This window comes from Bos indicus, chromosome 28 (assembly GCF_029378745.1).
Source record: "Bos indicus isolate NIAB-ARS_2022 breed Sahiwal x Tharparkar chromosome 28, NIAB-ARS_B.indTharparkar_mat_pri_1.0, whole genome shotgun sequence".
Classification (NCBI taxonomy): Eukaryota; Metazoa; Chordata; class Mammalia; order Artiodactyla; family Bovidae; genus Bos; species Bos indicus.
This window is the reverse complement of record NC_091787.1, coordinates 6,062,097-6,077,756: the sequence shown is the minus strand read 5'-3', so window position 1 is coordinate 6,077,756 and position 15,660 is coordinate 6,062,097. Positions and strand designations below refer to the sequence as shown.

Here is a 15,660-nt window from a genome sequence, read left to right as displayed (position 1 = left end):
AGTAGGAATGCTCGGCTGGCTCAAAAGACTCCTGGAGAGCTTTATAAAGAGCTTAAGAAGCTTCTTCTGAGCATCTGAAGCAGAGGCTTAGTTCAGTTTCAGGACTGCTGGTTTTGTGAAAAAGCCTCAGAGGTTTGGACTGGCCTGAGGTTTTGTGCCCCAAGTCAGTGCACCCCCACCTCCAGGCTGTGGACCAGTACCTCCTGTCAGATCAGTGGCGGGATTAGATTAGAAATAAAGTGCACAGGATGTGTAATGTACTTGAATCAACCCAAAGCCATGCCTCCTACCCCCAGTCCATGGAAAAATTAACTTCCACAAAACTGGTCCCTGGGGCCTAAAAGGTTGGGGACTGCTGTTCTAAGCCTGGAAACTGATAGGCAGTCTCTTTTCTTACCTAGATCTTTTTCTTCACTTTTTTTTAAAAATCATGGCTTTCCAAGTGGCTCAGTGGTAATGAATCTGCCTGCCAATGCAGGGGACGTGGGTTCTATCCCTGGGTCAGGAAGAGCCCCTGGAGAGGAAAATGGCAACACACTCCAGTATTCTTGCCTGGGAAATCCCATAGACAGAGGGGCCTGGTGGGCTACTGTCCATGTGGTCGCAAAAGAGTCGGACACGACTTATTGACTAAACCACAACAACAAAAGTCACATAATATAAAACACACTATTTTAATCATATTTGACTGTACAGTTTAGTGGCACTAAGTATATTCACATTACTGTGAAGCTCTCACCATCATCCATCTCCCGAATTTTTCACTTTCCTAAACTGAAACTCTTTACTTTTAACACAGCATGAGTCGTCAGTAATGATGGTGCTGATAAATGGAAACATGCTGGAAATATGACCAAACCTAAACTTTCATGAATTATAAGTATTAATTTAAAGGCTCTGCAAATTTCTACTTTTTAGAACCAGAATGAATTTTTTAAGCTCATGATAAAACTGCAAAAATAGCTAAATGATCCCATCAGGATTAGCTAGGGCAGCCTTTTCTCTTCACTCATGTGGGGACTAGCACATTTTTTTCAGTTGCTGGGTACCTGCATCTGTCCAACCTGTACTCAACATCAGAACAGGTCCTGGTTTGAAATATGTCTCCTGGAAGACAAATGTGAGACTTGACCAAGATGCAGAGTGATGATGTGGATGAAAGTATTTTCTAAAGGGTTAGGACAGGCAGAGGCAGTTGTGTCTGAGGATGTCTATGATGGCTTCTCTTCTGAGGGACTACTTTGCATGGTGCAAACCCTACATGGTCTTTAAAAGGGTCCACATCTTAGTGCCTTCAGAATGAAGAAGCTCATCATCTGAGACCCCAGACGCCCTGCGAGCTGAGGCTGAGACAAGCGGTCCAGCAGAAATAAGGAAATGCAAAATCAAAAGATTACACGGGTGCCTGAAGTTTGGGGAGTTTCCGTCAACTGCAAAGAAGGATGTTTAGAAACTGGGAGTAACTCCTGTGAGGAGCCTCAGCATCCACAGCAAAAATAGCTGCTTGATTGTTCAGGAAATAGAATTCAGACTGTGCAAGTCAGAAAGGCAAAGAACTCTTAATGATCACACCCCAAGGTGGTTGCAACAAGAGACATTGGGGAGACCCTGTTCTGTGGCAGAATATTTTAAACAGCGTGAGCGATTCATGCTAACCCTTTGTACATGTTGCTGCTAAGCTGCTAAGTCACTTCAGTCATGTCCGACTCTGTGTGACCCCATAGATGGCAGCCACCAGGCTCCCCCCTCCCTGGGATTCTCCAGGCAAGAACACTGGAGTGGGTTGCCATTTTCTTCTCCGATGCATGAAAGTGAAAAGGGAAAGTGAAGTTGCTCAGTCGTGTCCGACTTAGCAACCCCATGGACTGCAGCCTACCAGGCTCCTCCATCCATGGGATTTTCCAGGCAAAGTATGTTAGACAGATGTAAAACTTTACATCCAAACCTCATGCAAAATAATAAATGTCCAACCTCCCACAAATTGGGGAAGATTTGGGAAGTGAATCAGGAAGTTGTAATCTTTTGTGTCATGACTCCATGCGTTCCCCTGGCCATTGTATCTGAGGTCCAAGAAGGTTTTCATACAGAGTCAACTTTGGGCAACTCAGTCTATCAGCTGACATTAGACTTGGCAGTGGGTCGTGAAATCACTGTGACTCACACAAATGTATTCCTCTCACACATAAACGAAGCTCTGCTCCAAGTTCTCAGGGACCCAGGTTTCTTCCGGCTCCCAGCTCCACCATTTTGAGTGTCAAGACAGGTTTCCCAGGTCATGCTAGTGGTAACAAACCTACCTGCCAAAGCAGGAGACACAGGTTCGATCCCTGGATTGGGAAGATCCCCTGGAGGAGGAAAGGGCAACCCACTTCAGTGTTCTTGCCTGGAAAATCCCATGGACAGAGGAGCCTGGTAGGCTACAACTCACAGGGTCACAAAGAATCGGACACAACTTAGCACACCCATGTCAAGGCTCAAATGGATGCAAGAAGGAACCCAGAAAGTGAAGGCCAAGGGTGTGCACCAGCTATTCCTTAAGAAGGTTCCTGAAAGTTGCCACAGAATACTGCTGCTGTGTCCCATTGGCCAGAATGTTGTATGCCAGCTTCAAGGGGGTCTGGAAAGGTGTTCTGGGCAGCCATGAACCCAGAGAGAACTTGTGTGTCATGGGGGAAGGAGAAAACTGATGTTAAATGGCAACCAGCTTTCTTTGACACCTTCCTCCAGAAGGATCTGGTATAGTTCCTATGTGGCAACAAGATGTGGTCATTGCAGGGGAGCTAGATCCAGGGGCTGACTACAGCCGTGCAAGGATCTGGGAGCTTAGTCTGAGCGGTAGCTAGAGGTCTAGAGGGGCCAGATTAATGAGCCCAGAGGCCACATGCCTCCTTGGTGCCTGTATCGCAGATCCTGTTCGTGACGCCAATTGTCTTGCTGTTCACACTGTTCGCTGAACTCAGGGTAGGCAAGGCTCAAGCTAAGAGGCTGGAAGAAGACGTGAGGAGCCATAGGAACTGCAGACACATTTATTCTCTCCTGGCTGGCACGGCAGCCACAGCACAGCCTCTCTCCTGGCTGACTTAGCAGCCGTAGCAGCTAACCACAACAGAACCATAACAGAACTGTAACGGAGCCATAGCATAAGCTCACATAAAATACCCATGATGTCACTCCAGTGTAGCCCCAGCGCAGCAGCAGCCAGTGCTTTCATGGTGAAGCCCACACAGGCGTGTCACACACAGGAGCCCATGACCAAGTGAGGAGCCCATGACCAAGCGAGTACCTCGTGACGCACATGCGCAGTGCTGCAAGTGAGCTCGGCTATTACATAGTCTTCATTTACAAAACGTGGGGTGAGAGAGCCTGAGCACGCCACCTTGGCTAATTTGCTCTCTCCCCACAGTGCCTCAAGAGGAGGGCAAGACAGAGGGGGCGATTCAAGATGGCAGAGTAGAAGGACCTTGGGCTCACCTCCCCTCATGAGCACACCAGGAAACACAACTCACTGCTGAACTGCGATCCATAAAAAAGACGGGGAGAATAGCGCAAGACTATTTGTCTGCCACCCAGAGCCATCTGCTGTGATTTCTGACTAGGCTTTGCACCCCACCCCTTTTCTTTGCCTGTGCACCCTCCCCTCCCCCAACCCTTGCATGGCTGCAGCCCAACACTCCTCCCTGTGCCCCCCCAGTACTCACAGTGTCTAGTCCAAACTGAGCTCACATGCCAGCTCCTCTTACAGTCTGCCTTGGGGCCCAGGCTGACATTCATCCCCACCTCCTCTGAAACCCTTTCCCCTTCCCTTCTGGTAACTCCATGAGCCCAGGAGACACACCCCTGCCTGCTCTGTGGATCCTCAGGCCTTCCTGTGATGACTTACCGCTGGAGGAGCCCATGGTTTTGGAATGAACAAAGACGGTTCCAGGTAATGTGGAATCCAGAGCCCTGGCCATCCAGTAGGGAGAGATGAGACCCACGTGTAGACAGGGGTCTGAGGGGTCTGCCCCGGGCATTGGTGGTGAGGATGGAGTCCAGGACTGAGCCTCATCTCTGTGAACCCAGCATATGTGCGTGTTCGATCACTCAGTCGTGTCCGACTCCTTGAGACACTGTGGACTGTAGCCCACCAAGCTCCTCAGTCCATGGGATTCTCCAGGCAAGTATACTGGAGTGGGTTGCCATGCCTTCCTCCAGGGCATCTTCTTGACCCAGGGATCGAACCCACATCTTCTGTGTCTCCTGCATTGCAGGCAGATTCTTTACCGCTGAGCCATCAGGGAAGCCCTGTGAACGTGGAGCTCCTCATAAACAGCCTCTCCGTGGACCAGACAGACCAGGCCCACATCATGGGGCCAGCAGGCCTCTGTGAGTGAGTGAGAGCAAAGGGCTGAGGAGCCCCATCTTGGTCCACCTGCTTGGCTTTTCCAGAAGCCTGGGGGCTCCATGCTAGGACCTGCCTTTTGATGTGTCTCTCCCTTCACAGTCCTCCTCTCCTAACTCCTGGAAATGTGGCTCCCAATTCCCTGTACATTTTCTAAAATGACAATTTGCAAACTGAAAAACAAATCCAAGATAATGTGCGAATGGTAGAGGGCTGAGGGAGGCCCCCAGCACCTGCTAGATAATAGTGGGCTTGTGGAGACAGTCCCTTGATTCTGTTTCATACATGCAAGCAGTGATGCTGACATGAGAGCTTTGGGCGGGCAGGAGAGGGGCACAGGGCATGGTTTATGACCTGGCAGGACAGCAGTCAGGGGCAGATTTGTAACCTCAGGCTCCCTCAGCTAGCCAGGCGATTGTCAATCGCCATGTCCTACCAGAAATTCCCATTCTGTGTGCCTGGGAAGTACCTATTTTTTAAAATACGTTCCCTAGGTGATTTATGGCAGAAAGCAAAGAGGAACTAAAGAGCCCCTTGATGAAAGTGAAAGAGGAGAGTGAAAAAGTTGGCTTAAAACTCAACATTCAAAAAACTAAGATCATGGCATTCAGTCCCATCACTTCATGGCAAATAGATGGGTTAACAATGGAAACAGTGACAGACTTTATTTTGGGGCACTCCAAAATCACTGCAGATTGTGACTGCAGCCATGAAATTAAAAGACACCTGCTTCATGGAAGAAAAGCTATGACCAACCTAGACAGCATACTAAAAAGCAGAGACATTCCTTTGCCGAAAATGGTCTGTATAGTCAAAGCTATGTTTTTTTCCTGTCATCATGTACGGATGTGAGATTTGGACCATAAAGAAAGCTGAGCTCTGAAGAATTGATGCTTTTGAACTATAGTGTTGGAGAAGACTCTTGAGAATCCCTTGGACTGCAAGGCTATCAAACCAATTAATCCTAAAGGAAATAAGTCCTGAACAGGACTGATGCTGGAAGGACTGATGCTGAAGCTGAAGCTCTAATACTTTGGTCACCTGATGTGAATAGCTGACTCATTAGAAAAGACCCTCATGCTGGGAAAGATTGAAGGCAGGAGTAGAAGGGGATGACAGAGGATGAGATGGTTGGATGGCATCACCAACTCGATTGACATGAGTCTGAGCAAGCTCTGGGAGATGGTGAAGGACAAGGATGCCTGGTATGCTGCAGTCCATGGGATTACTAAGAGTCAGACATGAATGAGCAACTGAACTGAACTGATGTGATTTGATATGCAACTACAGATGTTTGTGCTCAGTAGAAGAGATGTTTTGTAACTCTTGGTCAGCCCTCAGGAGACACTGAGATTGGTGGCAGGTGGAGCTCATACCAGTACCTCCTGGTAATCACATCAGCACCAAGAAAGCCTGTTCAGGTGAGACTTTCTCCAGACATCACCCTCGGTGCCTTCTTGCCCTTTGGGGATGGGCAGCTCAGAAACCGTGCTCACCTCCCTGGTACAGTTAGTTAAAGGAAATTTCAGAAGTGCTGAGTGGCTATTAGGACAGGAGAAGCAGCAGTTTAGGGTAAGAAACAAATGGCATACTTTCTTCTTTGACCTCGACTCCTCTGCAAACAAAATTGCCAGTTGCCTTTGTAGCCCTGAATTGGTTCAAGTTTCAAGGGTTTGGTTTCATTCTTTTTATTTTTCACTGGACAGGAAGAAAAACTTGGAATAATTCCTTTACACAAAAGGATTTTTTTTTAATCTCCTAATAAACTGGGTCAGTTCTCCACCCCCCTCTATGAATATATTTGAAATCATTTCCTTCCTGATGACTGGAGGTTTTCCCAGGTGCCTCCTCCATCTCTCTTCCATTCATTAGTGTTTCAAACCCTCTTGACCAGCAAGAAATGAGATTTCTGCTGGAAAATGAGGGCCTGGTTTCTCGGCCACCATTGTTTCTGCCCAACTCTTAGAAAGGAGATGTGCTTATCCCCTGCCCTGCAGATGATAAGGCCAACATCAGCCCAACACCCCAGCATGTTGGACTGCCTGCCAGGTTCTCTTCCTGGGATGAACTGTCTGAGAGAATATGCTGATCTACAATTAAAATGAGAAACCAGGAGGGTCCCTGCTGGAGGAACCAGATATCGCAAATTAATTCAGAGGTGTGTGTGTGTGTGTTAGTCACTCAGTCGTGACCGACTCTTTGTGACCCCAGGGACTACAGCCCGCCAGGCTCCTCTGTCCGTGGAATTCTCCTAGCAAGAATACTGGTGTGGGTAGTCATTCCCTTCTCCATGGGATCTTCCTGAGCCAAGGATGGAACCTGGGTCTCCTGCATTGCAGGCAGATTCTTTACCATCTGAACCACCAAGGAAGCCCTAATTCAGAGGAAGTCCTTGCTTTCAATTTGGATCAGTTTGTACGCCATCAATTCATGTCACCATCCTGACTTAGCTTTGCCTATTATGGGATCCGTTTCATCCCAATAGATTCTGAAGGATTTCACACTGTTCATTGACAGCATCTCTGCCTAAATAAAGGGAGCCGGAGTACAGTTTGCAGCCAGTTCAAGTAGTTCTGTTTTCCCACAGGGAAAGGACATGGTACTGTCTCCCCTCCCACATGGGAAAGCCCAGTGCTGGGAAGCCCACTCAGAAGCCAACACTGTAAGATTTTGCCAGAACTAGAGAAACGAGTTTGAATCCCTGGGATTCAAAGTCCTCATTAACTACTCTGACCTCATGGGTGAAGGGGTTATTTTCTTTCCTCCCTAGAAATGAATGAAAAGGTTAATGTTCCGCTTTCCATTTTTTTTGTTTGTTATTTCTCTCTGGTACACATGATTAGTACATATTGAGGGAAAACTAGACCAGATGTTTGCTCGTGCCAGATGTTTAGACAGACCAAATTTCTCTCTTCCCTTCATAATTGTCAGCTGAGAAGCCATGCCTTTGGTTACAGTCCGTTTCCTTTTTGGCTTGCAACTTTGGATGGAACACTTAGCAGCTTTAAGTGGTCCTGCCAGCTGGTGGGCAATAGGAAACCCTCCAGATTCTTGATTCATGTATTTGAATATCAGATGTGTACTCTGGTGACCATGGGAGGCTTGGCTGTCTCCTACCTCCTGATCCCCTGCTCCAAACCTCTCCTGGGCTCTGCTCCCCAACCTGAGCCTGAAGCTTGCTGGGTAGGTAAGTCAGAGATGCCAAAGATATGATGAGGATGTGATTTTTGCACACATCCCATGCGCCAGGCCAAGTGCTAAGTGCTTCAGATGCATCATCTCATTTTAAACCTCAAAACAGTGATGAAAAGTGGCCATGATTAAGCACGTCTTTCTTTTGCATGTCTGCTTTCAGCTTCCCCTGGCCTCTTCCTCATTTCCTTTCTCCTTCCCTCCTTCTCTCCCTCCTTCCTTCCATTGAAGGGGTTTTCTAAGGCCAGCAGGGTTGCAGAGGTCAGGGAAACGTGTGAACTCCACTTACTCTCTGCAGACTTCGTGTTTCTTGCTTCCTCAATTGGGGGTCAGGTGGATGATGGAGCCTAATAGAGATCGTGCCCCAAAGAAGGAGAGAGGACCACACACCATGAGCCACAGATGAAACTTCTGCAATGAGTGGGCTGCCCTCAGTCCTAACAGCAGAGAGAAGCTGAGTCAGGCATCTGCTGTGGTTTTGCTCAAATCCAGAGACCACGTGTGTCTGTCCACACAGCTGTTCAACCCCCTGCAGTAACCTGAAATCAGACACCTCGGCAACCTCCAACCTCGGCACTGTGGGTTTCACGTCCCAACCAAAGAGAAGAAGAGGAGGAGAGCTGGGGGGCTAGGAAAGGCCCCTCACCTCCATAGATTCCCGTTGCCTAAGCCCTGTTCATGTCCACCCCATGTGTGTTACTTTCTGTCTTCTCGTCTGGTAAGAATGCCTTTGATAATCAGACGAGTCCATCAATGAAATGTTTGATTTTATAGGAGCTCTAATCACTGCCTCCTTGCATAGAAGGCTGCCCCTCCCCCTCCTCATCACTCTCAATTCGCAGATAGGATGCTAACTGTGTTCCCTGGTCCGTCTTAGCCCCAGTGACACCAGCCATGTGCCTCTTCCTGTGATAATGAAGGAAAAGTGAAGTTGGCAAGGACTCATCCACAGATACTCCTGTCTATTCCCGACATGCCCATAGCGGACTTAGGTTGTGTTTTTCTCTGTCATATGTTTACTTCTCCAGGCTGGATGCTAGCCTTCTTGAATGACGAACTCATTCGAAAACTACAAGATGGCTTTCAAAAAATCTGTAGCTCAGAATCATAAAGCTGAGGGTGGTATTTTCCCCAGTTGGACTCGTAAGTGGAGTGTCTGATGGAAGAGGAGACTTGGGGTTATTTTTGAAGACATCTCAGATGTCCACTGTCTGGGTACCCAGGATTACGTTGTGCGTGCGTGTGTGTGTGTGTGTGTGTGTGTGTGTGTGTGTGTGTGTGAGTGTGTGTGTCTGAACAACTGTACATCATAAGTACTTTCCATAAGAACCATGTTGCTTTAGCTCATGACACACTCTTGGTCTGAGGCCCTGGACGAGGACCTACCCTGATTTCTTCCAGCAGCATCAGCCCAGCCAGGCCTCCAGGAAACCCAGAGGAACCACAGTGCTTTTGTTTGCATTTCTCAGAAAGGATGGCGCTTTCCCTGACTGCCATTCTTTCTTACCGCTGAGATCCCGTTCTAGCTAGCATTGAGATTCCGCTAGCATTCTGCTCTTCTCACTTCCCTCTTCCCTCCAGTGACCAAGAGGGAGCATTTTAGAATGGCTCCAGTGGGTGCATTAAACCTAGCAGGAAATACAAATGATACCGCACATGGGGATTTCACGTGTCATTCGTCCCTGACAGTGATTTACTTTAGGAGATGAAATTTTAAGTCTTTCAGGCTTTGGGCTCAAAACCTTTCTTTCTCTCGGCAGAGTATAATATACTATATGGTGACATCCCCCAAACTGTTCTCCTGGATCAAAAACGAATCACTTCTGAAGACCCTGCAGCCCTTTGCCAAGTGGCATTACATTGAGCGTGACCTTGCAATGTTCAACATGAACATTGATGATGACTACGTCCCATGTCTCCAGGGAATCACGCGAGCCAGCTACTGCAACGTTTATCTGGAGTGGATTCAATACTGTGCCCAGAAAAGGCAAGAGGTAGGTAAGGGAGGTGGGGCTGGAGGACTTGAATGTAAGTTAAGAAACAAGGAGCCTTGTAAAGACCGTCTCTTTCTTATACTCTGTGTGTGTGAGTCACTCAATTGTGTCCGACTCTTTGCAACCCCATGGACTATAGCCTGCCAGGCCCCTTCGTCCATGGGATCCTCCAAGCGAAAATACTGGAGTGGATAGCCATTTCCTTCTCCAGGGGATCTTCCCAACCCAGGGATCCCAAACCCAGGTCTCTTGCATTGCTGGCAGATTCTTTACCATCTGAGCCACCAAGGAAGCCCTGGTAGACTATAACGAAATAGAGCAGAGAAAGGACACCAGTATTTGAACAAATGTTTATTTAGCAGTTAAACAAAATGAAATGGAAAAATTCATATATCATGTCTCCAAGAAAGGCACCTTGAAAGTACATTTTCCTTTCTACTGTGCTCAGAGTTGGTACAGTGTTAAGCCTCGATCATGGCTTTAAAACTCTGGACACTTCTTTGTTTAGAGTTTCTTTTTGAGATTTCTGAACAGAGTATATATGGGCTGAAATGCAGAGGATTTACTAAACCTAGTGAATTGCAGACAAGCCCATTCTGTTTAGCAATCAGGTTGGTCCAAGCTCCTTTAGTAGTTTTGTCTGTATGTCTGTGCACTGTTGCTCACATGCTGAGGATGCTTCCGAAGATGAATACAGCCTTTTAGAAATGAAAGCAAGGAAAATGACATCTTATAAAAGGAAGACAAGGAAGCAGGCAGGAGCAGAAAGGGGAGAGAGGCCAGTGGAAGGAGTTTGTTATCTCTGCTTCTCAGGATTTGGAAAGCTTCTCATGATGTGTTGTTGAAGGAGATGGTAGATCCAAGTTGAAAACTGCCTTCTCAGCAGCTGAGGAAGTGTGCTATGTGAACTGGTAAGCCAAATTAGGACACTAGCCCAGGTCCTTGGCCTTTCATGAGTGATTGAAAGCAGGTGGGAGAGAGTCGGTGGCAGAGTCGGTCCTCCAGACGCAGCCGGGAGAATGTGTGCTGAGATTTTAACCCATGCAGAGCCTCCACTGGTGGCTGAAATAGTAAAGAGTCTATTGCTGATCCTGGCTAACCCCACAGTGAGGGCACTCTTCTTTCCTCAGCTAGCTCATAAAAATGAAATTATCTTGCTTGCTTGCAAAAGATATTTTAACTTTTAAGTTCCTTCTGCATCTTCCCCTGCTCCTCTTCTTAAGCTTGGATGAACCACTTCATTTAATTGTTGATTGTGGACTTATGGTCAGTTCAGTGGGCTCCTCATTATAGAGGGAACAGAAAACCCTCATTTGCACTTGATTCCTATACTTCTATTTCTGCTGATGCACCTGTCACCCTGCATTGGACAGGGTTAAGGTGGGCATTGGATAAGGTTAAGGTGGGCCTTGGACAAGATGCAAATTCATTTGGTGGCTCAGACAGTAAAGAATCTGCTTGCAATGCAGGGGACATGGGTTTGATCCCTCGGTCAGGAAGATCCCCTGTAGAAGGGAATGGCCAACTCCTCCAATATTCTTGCCTGGAGAATCCCATGCCTAGAGAAGCCTGGTGGGCTACAGTGGATGGGGTCACGAAGAGTCAGACATGACTGAGTGACTTTTACTTTCATTTGATTGCGAGCTCTGACCATCTTCCTGATCCAAGGTGGCGTATTCACAATTCCAGGAAACTAGGCTGTCAAGCCACATGTTAGCCCCTTTATTTCCCTAAAGTAACTTCCCCATTTAAATTTGTTTTTGTGTCCAAGCTCCAGAGAAACTGCCTCAGGAAGCAGAGTTTACCATCCTTTGGGTCACTGTGGGGGGACCCAGGTGATCATGGTGGCTGCCTCGTGGAAAACCTCTGCATGTGTGGTTCTGTGTAAGTGCATGCCGGACCCCACATGAAAGCTGAATGAACGTCTTTGCTCTTCCAGCCCTCGAAGCCCCTAGAAAGTGACGAGGACTCTCCTCTGGTGACTCTGTCCTTCGCGCTCTGCATCCTGGGGAGGAGAGCTCTGGGCACCGCGGCTCACAACATGGCCCTCAGGTACCCGGGGAGACAGTTGGCACAGACACCAGTTGGCATTTTATGTGCTGGACAGACTTTTGTCCATCATTTCCTTTAAAGTTGGACTGCCTCAACTTCTTCCAGAGCATTCTCTCTCTAATAAATCATGTTGGACCTGTGAGAAGACTTTTTGATCATGGTGATCTTTTAGGGAATTAAATGTGGAAATGGTATTAATAAGGAACAGTCAAAACCCTGGAATTCTAAGCATAGGACCTTCTATGTTACAAGAATCTTTGCAAATTTTGGGGGGAGATTAAATGAAATCATGCATATGTCAACTGAAAAATCAGTCATAACCTGAAAGTAGCAAATGTTTTATTTGGTGGGAATGTTTAGGACACTGGGCCCAGGGGATGGCATCTCAGCAGCCCTGAGAAGCTGCTCTGAGGAGGCAGAAGAGGGAGTCAGGCTTTATACAAGTTGGCAACAAAGGGGGCCGGTAGCCTGAACATCAAAGATTATTGTTAAGTAAGGAAAACCAGATATCATATTAAGGAATTTAGTGCTCTTCTATGTACGGGAAGATGCAAGAGTCTGGGATTATTAAAGTCATTTCTTTCATATGCATCTCAGCTGTCTGGGGCCAGCATCCTGCATTTTTATAGAGGTATTTTACAGAGGTATTCTTCTCTTGCTTGAATTCCCTTTAGGGCTCACCAGCTCACACTTGGGTACAGGCGTGCTAAGTCGCTTCAGTTGTGTCTGACTCTTTGTGAGCCCATGGACTGTAGCCCACCAGGCTCCTCTGTCCATGGGATTCTCCAGGCAAGAATACTAGAGTGAGGTGCCATGCTCTCCTCCTGAAGGAGGGAATCTTCCCAACCCAGGAATCAAACCTGTGTCTCTTACGTCTCCTGCATTGGCAGGTGAATTCTTTACCACCAGCCCCGCGAGAGCTGTAACTGCTGATGACTGTGACTTTCTCAAGTTCCGCATGTAGGAAGTGGTGCTGCTTGTCAGCATGGCTCAGAAATTCATATTTGGAGGGCTGGAATTGTGGATAGCTATGACATTTCTTGAACACCAGTATGGCAGGAGATACTCCATTTCATATGTATGAAGTGCCTATGATATTCAGCAGAATTAATGTTCAAAAAAATGTTAGTTCTCCACCCATTTTTTTTTTCCAGAAAAGGAAATGCTTACTTCTGTGCTTTAGTCCAGAGCCTACTCTGCCCTGACTCTGTGGGGCTTTGATGACTGGATGTTGCTTCTCCTGTTTTTTCAAACTCTCTTTCTGCTGGATCTTGCCCCATTGCATGTTAGTAGCCCAGGTTTCTCTTCTTAAACAACAAAACTATTTTGAGTTTAATTTTCAGTTCTCTCCTGGCTGGTTTACCCTCCTTCACCCTCTACCCCTCAGGTCTTGCCTTCACAAACAAGCCCTTGAACTTGAATCACAAATGAAGTTGTACTCATTGCGCGCCGCACCCCCCCCCCCACCCCCCATTTCCTTCTCCAGGGAAACAGCTCTTGTGAATTTCATCAGTCACCTTCTCATCATCCCAGTCAGTGGCCATTTCACAGACTGCCCCTTTGGTATTTAGCACTGTGGGCTAGATGTTCTGGATTCTCCCTGTCCATTAAAGGCATCTTGATTGGTGCACACTAGTCTCCCAGGGTCTTATAAATATCCTGATGCCCGAGCCCTACCACAGGGCAGAGCCATCATGTCAGGACCCCTGCAGGTGGACTACTCAACAGGACATTTTATTGTCTCCTGGGAGCATCAGCATGCAGCCAAAGCTGAGAATCATGCAGATCCAGGGAGCTTAAAAAGAAAGCGCTCTTCTATGTAATGGTTTCTCCTTTACTTGGGCTTTCTTCAAGATTTCTGAGTTGTATTGCTGAACCTGTGTTCTGCAAAGGGGTCCTTTTGATACTCTACTTGAGTGCATTCAGGGGTTATTAGGTACGACAAGCTTCTTAAGGGCAAAATCCACTTACGTGCTTGGTTAACAATCCTCACAAGGAGGGGCCATTGGATAAACAATTCTGAGGGGACTTCGGAATGCCCTTCCCGCAGCGGGTAGCTGAGTCATCCCCAGTGGCGAGTCATGGGCAGATGTCATCCCAGACGTGAGTGCAGTGGTAAGGGGTGAAGTGGTGTGGCTGGCAAGCCCTTACCCTTCTCTGGAGAGGAAAAGGTGAGAACTGAGGCTGTTAGGATTCAAGACAACTAGTCTTTCAGCACCCACACCTCAGAATTTTACAGATTTCTTCATAGGGGAGAAGTGCTCACTGATTATTGTGTTGGCCTGTTCTAGAAAATACTCTGGGGGAGAACTGGCCTGCTTCTACCCCCTCTCTTCCCTCCTACCTGACAGCCTCCTACTGTGTGCTGTGCTAAGTTGCTTCCATCATATCCAGCCCTATGAACTGTAGCCCAAGAGGCTCCTCTGTCCATGGGATTCTCCAGGCAAGAACTCTGGGGTGGGTTGCCATGCCCTCCTCCAGGGGATCTTCCTGACCCAGGGATGGAACTCACATCTCTTATGCATCCTGCACTGGCAGGTGGGTTCTTTACCACTAGCTCCACCTGGGGAGCCTCATACTGCTGCTGCTGCTGCTGCTAAGTCGCTTCAGTCGTGTCCGACTCTGTGCGACCCCGTAGACGGCAGCCCACCAGGCTCCTCTGTCCCTGGGATTCTCCAGGCAAGAACACTGGAGTGGGTTGCCATTTCTCATACTAGATGCAGGCAATTCCCTTTGTGGTCATCTGGGACTGAATTCAAAGATTGAGAGTCTATCAGAAGGCCCCTTCGTGAGCTTTGTAAAACAACCTACTATAAATATTGTAAATAGGAAGTACTCTTCGAGAAGGGCTTCAGAAGATTCAAGGCTCTATATCATAAAATGAGTCTTCATACATTCATAGCACCCAAGCATCATTTTTTGGATCGATGGAAGTGGCGGATTCATTTTGATATTTGGCAAAACTAATACAATTATGTAAAGTTTAAAAATAAAATAAAATTAAAAAAAAAGAAAGATATGACTTTCCATTATAATCCTCAACAAATTAATTGATGATGATTAAAAAATAAATAAATAAAATTTTCTTTACAAATTGCAAATAAAACGCTTCAGCAATTTCACTTTTTCCATTCCCATCCAATGTATTTTCACTTCTTTGATCTTGTTTGTGTGGCTTGTTCCAATATTTCTGATCCAGGTGTTTCTTGCTTGGTCTGCTTTATTTATTTTTTCCTTGATTGAGCACCATGCCTAGCAGCTGCTTTGTCAACCTTGTTTTGATGGAATTTTTCTTTGTTTCAAAAAGCTTCTCATACTCCATGTCAGCTCTGCTTGTTCCAAACACAGTGATGAGATAAGTCTGGGAGTAATACTTTTGGTATTCTAGGGAAAGATTTGATTATCTGAGGCCGATTCACTCCACTGAGCGGTCCCATACTGTAATAAAATCCTACAATGCATTTTCATTTCGGTCCTTGACGTACTAAAGATATATGTTAGACGCTGCCCTGGGCTGGGGGTTGGAGTCTAAGTCCACGAGGTTCTGATGTATGTGGAGGTATTGTGGGGGCCGGGGAGGGGCACAGAATGAGCGGGAGCTTGGAGCAGGGTCCCCACCTCCACTCCAACCAAACAACCGTGCTCTACTTTTCCCTGAGCTAGAGTTCATTCAAGAAATGGTTTTGCTTGTAAAAAATGGTTTCAGAGCTCAAAAATTTTTTTAAACATAAATTTCTATGGATATAGTCAAACTGCTTTCCAAAACTGCCCCAATTTCTATCCTCACCATGAATATTTTGCCATAACTTAAATAGTTAATCTTTTTTAATTTGTCTAGCCTAATGGGTAAAAAAAAAAAATCATCTCATTCTTATCTGAATTTGCATGTCCATAATTAATAATGAAGGTAAGACTCTTTTTAAGGATTTATTGGTCATTTTTTTCCTGTGAAGTGCCTGCCCATGTGTACGTTCTATCCACTTCTGTGAGGTCGTTATTGTTGTTCAGCCCCAAGTCGTGTCTGACTCTGTGACCCCCGTG

At 46.8% G+C, this 15,660-nt stretch overlaps 1 protein-coding gene across 2 annotated transcripts in view; it reads left to right on the top strand.

Annotated features, from left to right (window-relative positions):
* The window catches only part of PCNX2 (pecanex 2), a 311,392-nt gene that overhangs the window by 256,752 nt on the left and 38,980 nt on the right, over positions 1-15,660 (top strand). For both annotated transcript variants that reach the window (XM_070781873.1, XM_070781874.1), the window contains 2 exons: positions 9,334-9,567; positions 11,507-11,619. In XM_070781873.1, coding sequence (XP_070637974.1) covers positions 9,334-9,567; positions 11,507-11,619 — 347 coding nt within the window. The remainder of the gene's footprint in view (positions 1-9,333; positions 9,568-11,506; positions 11,620-15,660) is intronic.